At 39.6% G+C, this 11,457-nt stretch overlaps 2 protein-coding genes across 2 annotated transcripts; both read left to right on the top strand.

Annotated features, from left to right (window-relative positions):
• The first annotated feature begins 1,223 nt into the window (after window positions 1-1,223).
• On the top strand, window positions 1,224-4,007 carry LOC140947988 (BTB/POZ domain-containing protein 3-like). Its single transcript, XM_073397218.1, has one exon. It carries the CDS (start codon window positions 1,301-1,303, stop codon window positions 2,630-2,632), a length of 1,332 nt encoding a protein of 443 aa, XP_073253319.1. The 5' UTR covers window positions 1,224-1,300; the 3' UTR covers window positions 2,633-4,007.
• Window positions 4,008-6,790: 2,783 nt separating this feature from the next.
• Window positions 6,791-8,481, top strand: LOC140947775 (BTB/POZ domain-containing protein 2-like). The gene has a single exon (XM_073396966.1). It carries the CDS (start codon window positions 6,897-6,899, stop codon window positions 8,241-8,243), a length of 1,347 nt encoding a protein of 448 aa, XP_073253067.1. The 5' UTR covers window positions 6,791-6,896; the 3' UTR covers window positions 8,244-8,481.
• Window positions 8,482-11,457: the final 2,976 nt, after the last annotated feature.

Genomic DNA, 11,457 nt, shown 5'->3' with positions numbered 1-11,457 from the left:
TGAGACGTGATGGGAAAAAGCATGTTTAAAAGGCTGGTTTACACGCTACCAGATTCGTCGCCAAGATTTACTTGTAAAGTAAACTTGTCGAACACAAAAAATCCGGCCTGATTTTTTATTTTGGCCTCCCTTTAAGACAGAGGAATACAACGTGTAAATTGGCTGCCACCAAGGACTATCGATCGTGGCGCGTGTGTTTCTTAAAATTATATTTCGGGGTCATCCAATCATCCATGGTCTCTCAAACGGAGCAACAGCTCATGCAAATACAATACACGAATAGGTCTACTTGTTTTCCAGGCCTAATCTACTGTGATCGAACATGATTGCTATTTTTGGGTGTGCAAATAAGACTATTAACTCGATGTAAAATTTGTTTCACTCTTGGACCGTCAAATTATTTTTCTCTAAAATCACTTAGCCTTTGCCTCAAAAGTCATATGAATGTACCCTGATCTGTGGATTACAAGTTTATTGTTTGATTTAAATTATGAATTTTTTAACGGGAGCTTCGCTTTTAACCCTGGCTAAATCTATATATTATCTTAACTATTAAGAGCAACACACGAAGTCCGTTCAGAATAACTGGACATATAGCATTATTTGTAATGAACGGTGAGACGGAACGCTACTTTAATATCGAGCACGAAGATTTTTTTATTCTCTCTTCACGGAAAATATTCACAACAAAATTATTCGTACACACCGGTTGACAACACACTCGTCAGCTCTCGTCGGCTCCGCTACCTACCTGCAAACTAGAGAGAGGGAAGCGAAGGGACCGCGAACGACCTCGGACGTCTGAGAATCGGGCTACCTGCAAACATGCATGTTTTTGTTCGTTGATTATGTTATATAACAAAGGTTTTTTTTTTTTAAAGTAGTGAATGTACTTTGAGAACCGGGCTTGAAAAATTCGTCATTGGCTTTTTTTAGACGGGGATGCCTTTGGATGCCCTTCAATTCTCTGATTCCATATTTGGTTCCTTCTGTAGGGTTGTAGGTTACCGAGGCACAGATTGCGTAACACAAAAGAAACTCTACAACAAACGAACAATAAAGCCACCAGGTGAACTCTATTGTTTCGTTCGTTAGTTTCTTTAGTGATGACGTTACTCTTGGACGTTACACCTCTAGAAAGACCCCATATTTGGGCAAAAGCATTCCGTGCTTCTGATTGGACATCTGAATACCCCAGCGTAAATAAATAAGAGCAAGGTGATAAAATTCTAGTCAGTATACTAGTGATTGCGAAAAATCGAGGCAGTTTGACGTTCTGCAACAGTATCAGTGAACGAATATGTTCATCGAAACAACCTGGCAAACAACAAGACCCAGTGTAACAGGAAGAGTTACATTTCTGCTCAACAACGATCACTTGAGCGATGTCAAGTTTGTTACTGCAAACAGCAATGGCGAAAGTAAACAAGTGATTACAGCTCACAAATTCATACTGGCGATTGGCAGTCCCGTGTTTGAAGCCATGTTTTACGGTGAGCTGGCGGAGACTAAAGACACTATTCAACTGCCTGACTGTGATTACGAGAGTCTGTTGGAGTTGTTTCGCTACATTTACAGCGATGAAGTAAATTTGAGCGGAAGTAATGTGATGGCAGTGCTATACTTAGCAAAGAAATACATTGTGCCTTCACTCGCCAACAAATGCATGGATTATCTGAATGAAAAGATAAACTCTTTGAATGCTTTCAGCATTCTTCCATGGGCACAAAAATATGAGGAGAAATCGTTGGTCGATCGATGCTGGAAAGTGATTGAGAATCAGACGGAAGCGGCTGTAGAATCGGAAGGATTTGAGACAATTGGCAGATCCTTACTTGAAGAAGTTGTCGCAAGAGACAATTTGTCGATCAAAGAGGTCTCCTTGTTTCAAGCTGTAGATCGATGGGCAACAACACAATGCGAAAAGCAAGGTTTGGCAGAAGATGGTCCAATTAAAAGACGAATCCTCGGCGAAGAAATGATAAAAGCCTTGCGCTTCCCGGTTATGACGGGAGAGGAGTTTGCTGTCAACGTTGTTGATACGAACATTCTAACTTCAGATGAAGTAGTCACCTTGTTTAAGTACTTTATAGTACCAACTTCGCCCAGCCCTGTCGCGTTTTCCAAGACTCCGCGGGGGAAATTGACCCATGCTGCAGATTGCATAACCAGCTGCAGGTTTCCCTCGTGTACTCCGACATCGTGGAATTACCATGGAGAGCGCAGTGATTTGCTCTGTTTTTCTGTAGACAAAACCATTACACTACATGGACTTCGCTTATTTGGCAGTGAAAATAACAGCTACACAGTAACACTGAAAGTTACAGATACTGATAGTAGAACAACTGTAGTATCCAAATCTGGAACATATTATCCAAAACTTTTGCACTCCAAACGTTTTAGTTATCATGGATTTGAAGTGATGTTCGACTCAGCAGCTGTGTTAAAAGACAACACAAGTTATCTTGTTGAAGCGTTGATATCAGGTCCATGGTCTGGAAAAGGAGATAACGGGCTGGGTACTGTGAAAGCGTCCAGTGTTACATTTACATTTTCTTCCGTATACAGGGAAGATAGCAACAATACAAATGTCAACGGTGGTCAATTTCCAGAAATTCTTTTTTCTCAGTAGATATATAGATTTAAACAGTATATCCCCAAAACTTCAGGGGCACCCAACAAGAATATAGTTCAAAACCACTTAAACATAGCATTGTTAAATGTGTTTTAGTATTTGAACGGTACATTTAGGCATATTTTTATCCCCTAAAAATGTTTCATCTGTTTGGATTTCCTAGCTGAGAGTCTAGTGATCCGAAAATTATAGGGATCAAAACTTACCTTTTCCAGAATTCAGCCAGAAAAAAGGCTTCCGAAAATTCTAGGTGACCTTTTTAGGGTAAAAATCGGTTAAAAGTGGGCAATTATGCCTTATTTTAGATATTCAAAAATCTTAGGAGAGGCAGACAAGCAAGAAATTTGACAACAAATGTTCTGAAAATTCTAGATCTCAAATCATCTTCTGAACAGATATTTTCCCGAAAATTGATGTTGGGTGCCCCTGAAACTTCTAACCCTTGTATTATGAAGAGGACATGTTCAGTGTGAGGATCAAGTGCACTGAAGAGAAACACAGTATGAACCGTATTCAGAAACAAGCCAGCTCAGCGGGTGATGATGAGGGTGATGGAGAAAAGATTCTCCTTCTTAGTTTTCCTTGGCATTATAATCTCTTCTGTACAATCAAAAACAAAGTGATTTACTTCATTAAAATAGTTAAATATAATTAATAAGTAATGGATAGGTAATATTTGAGTACAAATCCCATGTTCATATTATATTAATTTAGATGTGAGACCCATTTGCTGTTTTAGACTTAATTGTACCAAGGGGATCTTCCCAGAAAAGCTCAATAGAGCTAGTTGCTAAGATCTCCTGCCATTATATGCGTAGCAGATAACAATGAAAACATATGTTGCCTGTTTACAATAGCAGGATCCCAGGGAAATGGAAAAATGCAGTGTGCTGGACTAGCCTCACATTGATGCAACAGGCTATGCCAGTACATGCCTGAGTGTTAAGATAGTCTTCAGGAAAAGTCTGTTACTGCACTTTTCACAAACACGAGAATTCTGAAGTTCAAAACCCAACTGACGATTCCATTTTTCGCTGCCGTCAATCATCTTAACGGACCTCTTAGTAAACAAAACTTTAAGTTAACGGGTTCAAAAGGTCATGGTTCATGATTTGTGATTGGTAGATTTCGATCCATTTTGCGTGTTTCTGTGTTTCAAGGTTCGTTGCTTATTGTGATCGTCATTATGATTGATGGCAGTGAAAAATGCAATTTTCAAGGCGGCTTTTGACCTTTAGAGTTCGCATGTTTGTGAAAAGTGCAGTAACAAGAGTATAATATACTGATGTAAATAAAATGAATTAGATGTTTTTATTTTCACTTTTGTGTAATAAACAGCAACTTAACTATACTGTGCCTGCTGTTTTTATTTTATTTATTTCATAAATTCATTCAGTTATTAATTCATCAATGGCAAAGATCGAAAACAAGTCCCACCTTACTACCATACGACCTACACAGTTAAAAGCCAAAAAAAACCCAGCAAATTACAGTGTAACTATTGAAAACTTACACAATTTAGTTCACTCGGATTTTAGGGAGTGTTCATTATTTATCCTTTTTTGAAGGGGGGGGGTGGCTACATCATGGGAGAAAGAAAAGTTTGAGGTGCTTTCTTGCAGTGGGGGGTGGGGTCATGAAGGTTTTTTCATGTCACTTGACAGAAATCTCAACGCCTATTTTATTAGCAAATTCATTGAAATACCATCAAACAGCCTTTTTATATCAAGCAGAATTACCAGGTGTCAAATCCTAGATATCAAATTTTTTGAAGAACAAGAACAATATTTTTTTTTTCGAGTTAATTTGCAACTGCTTAAATTGCAATTACCACTGCAACTATCATATCTTCAGTTAATTTCATTAATAATAGTTTTAGTTAATGTGTTTTACAACACTTGAGCTTGAAGGCTGGAATTAAATTAAAAGGCGAAGAACTACAGTGCCCAGACACACTGTCATATGGATACACCCAGGAGATGATGGAGAAATATATACTGAAGTGCTAGACGTTTAAATTCAATTCGTTAGCCCAATAATTCTTGCCAACCTTGTGGACTGACCCAAGAGTGCGGGTAATGCAGGGAGACATTGAATGGAGACATTGGCACTAAAAGTCTACAAAAAGATAGTGGCAAAATGGGGCAAACGGCGGGGAAGCCCGAGGGAGGGACTCCGCATATGAAAGGGGTGGGGATGCTCGTCTTCTCGCTTAGGGGTGTGAATTTCGGATTTTGGTCTCACTTAGGGTGTTCTGGGCAAAACGACATCATATTTAGCCGTGAAGGTCTCGTTTAGGGTCGTACGCGAAAAATATAAATATATATCATATTGTCTGTGTTTCAACATGGTCTCTTTTAGGGGTCAAAAAAAGCTTGGGCCACGCCCAGATTGGTCTTCTTTAGGGGTTTAATTCAAAATTTTCAACGAGCATCCCCGGCCCACCCCTTTCATATGCGGATTCCCCCTCCCCCCGCCAGGGAGGGGAAGCTCCTGAGCTGTGTTGCTGAAGTATTTGGATTCCCTTCTTCTGATGGCATATGAAAGGGGCGGACGGAGGATTTTGTGATAGAGGGGGCCTATGATAATAAGGGTACGATAGCGCCCATCAGGACTGCGAACTGCGCACTTTCCTAGCAAGTCTCGGGCGCAATGCTCTTTATGGAAAATTTTGAGATTGAAGTTCTCTGAGATGCAATCCAGTGCATTCTGGACGATTCCAAATTGACCATGTAATGCTGAAATATTTAACAAACCACAGATGTGGTTGCGGTCAACGAAGTAATTAAAACTTTATGATGCTAGCAGGGCTGAAGTAGTCTGCTACACAGCCGTTGTTAGTGTCGTCACGCAAAGCTCCTCCCCACTGGTTAGTGGGGAGGAGCGTTGCGTGACGACACTAAAAATGGCTGTGTAGCAGACTAGGGCCGAAGCGACTGGGGCGAAAGTACAACCTTCCGCCAAAGACAACGTTCGGCTCCTGGTTCGATAAATTTTCTTGTTAATAATGTTTATTAAAGAAAATGTGTTTAAGACACAAAGCTCGAAGTACCATCCTACACACGTTTACAAAAGAAAAAAACTCCCGGACAAAAGCGGGGCCGGGGTTCCCTGGGCCCACCCCTAAATCCACCCTTGTTGTACCTCTTTGCGCGGGCGGGGTTGCACATTTTGCAGTGAAATGTTCGAGGCTTTACAAATCGCCCAAAAGTCAGGTCGTGTTCTGCAACTTTTAACGTGCGACATAGACAATACAACCACCTCCGTTCTCAGCGCCAATTTTGTTTAAAGAAATGGGTTCTTTAATAGACCTTGTCACGGTTTCGACGCCATCTTGACGAGTAGGCAAACGCGTGAGAAATTACAGTGTTTGTATGAGAATCTAATTTCGAATAATTTCCGTAGAACAGCTGTTCTGAAAAAAATATGATTTGTTAACTAAAGCTTCACAATTTGAGGGCGTTACATGCACTAGAAGACCTAGAAGCACTTTTTAAATTTCCTATACATTTGGGAAAGTCCCAGGAAAATTACGGGCAAGCATATGGAAAATCTAACGCAAGCCTCTGGAAAAATTTAAGCACAGGTACGCCTCCAAAATTTTTTAGGACAATCCTTTGCTTTGTAGCTTTAGTTTACAATTGATATATATTTTTTTTCAGAAGAGCCGTTTTACGCAAATTATTCGACATTAGATTCTCATTCAAACACTGTTATTTCTCACACGTTTGCCTACTCGTCAAGATCGCGTCGAAAACCGTGACAAGGTCTATTGCTGTAAGGTTAACTTCACGGCATCGTTGAAAATTGGGCTCCAGTACAGTGGAGATTACAAAGAAATTCAATCGGCTCTTGGTATTGTTTTATTGACGTCTTCAAAAATTTTTAGTTCGACGCCCGAAATGAAGGCAATTGAGCAAGAACGATGGCTTCGTAATGACAATCACTGTTACAGTGCTGGGCTGAGTTGCTCAAAGCATGGTTAGCTTTAACCATTGGTTAAGCAGTATCAAAACCAATACGTTGTCAAGGTATTAAACCCTGGTTAATGCTAACCATGCTTCGAGCAACTGGGCCCTTGTCGTGTGTGAGCCCAGGCTACCTTATGGAGGTTTCGTGACCTCTTATCGCGTGACGTATTTAACATGCGTTGATATTGCGCGTGTGCGGCTATCATTTGTTGCTCAACTCATGCTAGGGTGTAAAAGTTACTTAAAAGGCGAGATTTTTTGACTTCTTACTACAGTTTGACTAAACAAATATGTCTACCGAAACAAACTGGCAAACGACAAGACCCACTATCAGAGAAAGAGGCAAGTTTATGCTCAACAATGATCGCTTGAGCGATGTCAAGTTTATTGCTACAAAGAGCAATGGCGAAAGCGAAAGTAAGCAAGTGATTCCAGCTCACAAATTCATACTGGCGATTGGCAGTCCTGTGTTTGAGGCCATGTTTTACGGCGAACTGGCTGAGACTAAAGACACTATTGAACTGCCTGACTGTGATAACGGGAGTCTGTTGGAGTTGTTTCGCTATATGTACAGCGATGAAGTGAATTTCAGCGGAAGTAATGTGATGGGAGTGTTATACTTGGCCAAGAAATACATTGTGCCTTCACTCACTAACAAATGCGCAGAATATCTGAAAGAAAAGTTGGATCCTTCCAATGTTTTCAGCATCCTGCCATTTGCGCAGAAATATGAAGAAAAAGCCCTGGTGGATCGATGCTGGATGTTGATTGAGAATCATACAGAAGCGGCTGTAAAATCGGAAGGATTTGAGACAATTGAGAGATCCTTACTTGAAGAAGTTGTTGCGAGAGACAATTTGTCGATCAAAGAGGTCTCCTTGTTTCAAGCTGTAGATCGATGGGCAACTACACAATGCGAAAAGCAAGGCTTGGCAGAAGAAGGTCCAATTAAAAGACGAATCCTCGGCGAAGAAATGATAAAAGCCTTGCGCTTCCCGGTTATGACAGGAGAGGAGTTTGCTCTCAACGTCCTTGATACAAACATTCTAACTTCAGATGAAATAGTCACCTTGTTTAAGTACTTTACAGTACCAACCTTTCCCAGGCCTGTCGCGTTTTCTGAGTCTCCGCGGGGGAAATTGACCCATGCTGGACATTGTATACGCTGCTGCAGGTTTCCCTTATGTAGTCCATCGTGGAATTACAATGGAGAGCGCAGTGATTTGCTCTGCTTTTCTGTGGACAAAAACATTACATTACATGGACTCCGCTTATTTGGCAGTGAAAATAACCGCTACACATTAACACTGAAAGTTACGGATACTGGTAGTAGAATAACTGTAGTATCCAAATCTGGAACATATTCTTCAAAACTTTTGCACTCTAAACACTTCAGTTATCATGGGTTTGAAGTTATGTTCGACTCTGCAGCTGTGTTAAAAAGCAACGCAAGGTATCAGATTGAAGCGTTGATATCAGGTCCTCCGTCTGGAAGAGGATGTAACGGGCTGGGTAGGATCTTGGATACTGTGAAAGAGTCCGTTGTTACGTTTACATTTTCTTCCGTGGATAGGGAAGACAGCAACTGTACAGATGTTAACGATGGTCAATTTCCAGAAATCCTGTTTTCCGTTTAGATAAGGTGTATACGGTGAACAAGGTATATCCAAAACGTCTAACCCCTTTTAATAATAATAACTAGGGTATCTAAAAGATAGTAATGCTGCGGCACATTCTGTTGATACTGGCATTAGTTAGGCAGTGAGACTTAAAAGAATCGAAAATGACATTGAATGTCCTATTTACATGTTGGAAAGTACTAGAATATTTACTATCAGTCTATAGAAAGAACTCGTGGGAACGTTGTTTAGAAAATGATCAAGTGGTTATAACTCTGGTTTTCCCACAGTAAATTGTGGGAAATAATAGAAATTCAGATTGTTTATCCATATATTGAATATACGGTGCACGATATTTTCTCTGGAAACACAATACTTTTCTTGCTGTTTGTTGCACTTTATTAAGTAACAGTTATTTAGCTATATATTTATAGAAAACAACAACACAAAAAACGGAAAAAAAAAAAGAAGGAATAAAGAATTCGGTAGGATTCGAACACTGCACCTTCGGCTCAACGCAACTACACCTAACCACTACACCACAGAGGCTGATTACGTAATTTTGTAGGAAAAGTCTTGATTTTATTATTTTATTCCTTTTCCATGAAACTTCCGCCGGCAAGATGATCGCCAGCCGCATTAACCGAGCTATTAACAGTGAAAAAACAATGTAAACGCATATTCCATGGCAATGAATGAATGAAAGAACATAATTATGCTTTTCAAAACGCCGATACACGTCCTCGTCTGCAAAGTAGGACACAAAACATATGTTTTGTTATCTCGATTTCCGCTGTTATTTTGAAGCGAATGGTCAAAATCACATCCATTTTCGGCTCATACAGTTTCTTAAGAATAGCACTGCATGACATTTTCTCACTTTCACATTACCTTCTAGCAAGCTGGAATTTGTATATCCCCCGTATTGCGGAGTCGACGAGCAAATGCTCATCTTCTCGTCAGGTTTAACACCTGGACGAGTCAAAGGCTCTTGAATTGAAATCCAATCCCCAAGTTAACCATCGTACTCATCTGAAAGACTCCTGCGTGTCTTGAAATTTGGTAAGACCTCTAACCGTGCTGTAGAATATTTGCCACAAAGAAAACTCTAAGTCTGAGCAGCGAACGATGTACTCTCTCACCCACCGAACTTCCCCGTGTTTTTCTTTGAGTTGTTCGTGGCGCAATGCACTCTGGTTAAATGCAATGCATTGTGGTAAAAAGTGTGGTTAAATGCAATGCGTTGTGGTAAAAAGTGATGAATTCGAGAATTCGTCGCCCCTTATATATTTCCTTTAAATCCTGATTATGTTGCTGCTCTCTCCCTTCGGTCGCTCCGCAGCAATAATAATAATATTAAGATAATAATAATAATAATTTTAAAATAGTAATAATAATAATCAGTCAGATTGTTCCAAAAGATCATAATACTTAATTTGTCTGAGGTGTAGCGTCTTTAATGGCATCTCTTCAGAAAGTAATCCATAACAACAAGGTCAGCCTTGCTAGCACCATAAAACGAGAGTCCATAGGTCAGCACAATTGATTTAAATAGAAGGTCAGCATCTTTCTGCCCATAACCCTCTTTCCTTAATCCGCTTATTACAAACACGCATTTTTTAGCCTCCAATAATTTGGCCTTAACATGTTCGGAACATTTACTGTTGGATTGGAAAGTTACACCTAGTAAAGTTACACGATCATATTACTTAATATTAAACATTTCCGGGTATACTGAATTGTTACATTTCTTTCTAATTACTAGCTCCTTACATTTAGCCGTATTACATTTCATTCGCTATTATTGTTGGTCCAAACCATAAATTGTGCAAATTGCGCTCTCTCAGAGTTGTCCAAACTTTCGTTCACGATAACCAGCATAATGGAATCGCTGTTCGCGTACTTAACCATCGATACATTGTCGAGGTTGCTGTCGGTTTCCAGATCGTCCAAAAACAAATTGAAGAGATGAGGTCTACTCACACTAAATTGCGTTGTTTCTTTACTGATCATCATCCAATCACACCCCGTACCGTTGTATACCAGCCTTTGCTTTCTATCAGACAGGAAACTAATATACCAGTTAACCATATGTAGACTCTGTGGGCTTACTTTTAGTTTTTAGTGTTTACCAAATCAGTGAATAGCACTTTTCGCGCGTTTTGATTGGCTCCTGTAACTCGGAATATCATTCACTGTTTTACGACCGGAGCCAAGATGGCGTCTCGCTTCGAGGCATTTTCGGAAGACGAAATTTGAGCGATAGATGAAGCAGTCTTATACAAATACCAAGAAAGCGACTATCCTTGGCTTGTCAGTGTTTACTGGTAGGTAGAAAATTATTCAGTAGTCCAGTACCTCACATGAACCTCCAATTTCAGTGGTCGACTAAAACAATATTAGGTAATATTGCCTTTTGTTTCAGGGATAGGGGCATTGTTAGTCTAGTTATGTCACCGTTTCTATTGTTTTCACAGCCAATTGTGTGAGCTGTTCAGTGAGGTGCTGCTTGATCATTTTCAAGCAGAATTTGCAACAAAATCGTAAAATGCACTTGACAAAGTTCCCGAAATGTTTGTAAATTGTAAATAAAAAGTCCTACTAAGTGATGTTTTTAATTTGAAAAAAGTTACTTTTTTCATTTTTATCCAACTGATTTGGCGTCAGTGTCGGTGAACAGTGTTAGTTATACATATACCTCGACGCTTCGCTTCACTATTCACCTCCCCTTGGGAGATAGTTGTATAATATTTCGAAAAGGACACGTTCAGTGTAAGGATCGACTGCGCAGAATAGAAATTCCGCATAAATCATATTCAGAAACTGAAGTCAGATCGGCTTGCAGAGAGTAAGGGGTACAAGAAATAGGGGACGCAAGAGAATGTCCTTTCTAGATTTCCTTAGCGTGTGAAGACTTGACTCAAAATACAAGACAGTATTTTACTTTATAGTTTTATCCCTGTTTTTTTTTTTTGGTTATTGTTTGTTTTTGTTTTTCTTGACTGTTTTATTTTTTCAATCAGTTTCACTACACGGTACAACAAGTAATTGTGATATTATTCGCTATTCGATAAAATCGGAGTGAATTGAACTCAGTGTTGAAGGTTAAACTAAAATTTACACTGTAATTTGCTGTATTTCTTTTCAGGTGCCTTTGATTGCGTAGGTAAGTCGAATGCTCAATAAATATCTTATAATACTTCTTTTCGATCTGTGCCCTTCTCTTGATAAA

Source organism: Porites lutea, chromosome 9 (genome assembly GCF_958299795.1).
Source record: "Porites lutea chromosome 9, jaPorLute2.1, whole genome shotgun sequence".
Taxonomy (NCBI): domain Eukaryota; kingdom Metazoa; phylum Cnidaria; class Anthozoa; order Scleractinia; family Poritidae; genus Porites; species Porites lutea.
Note: the sequence above shows the minus strand (reverse complement) of the source record. Positions and strands in the feature narration are given on the sequence as shown.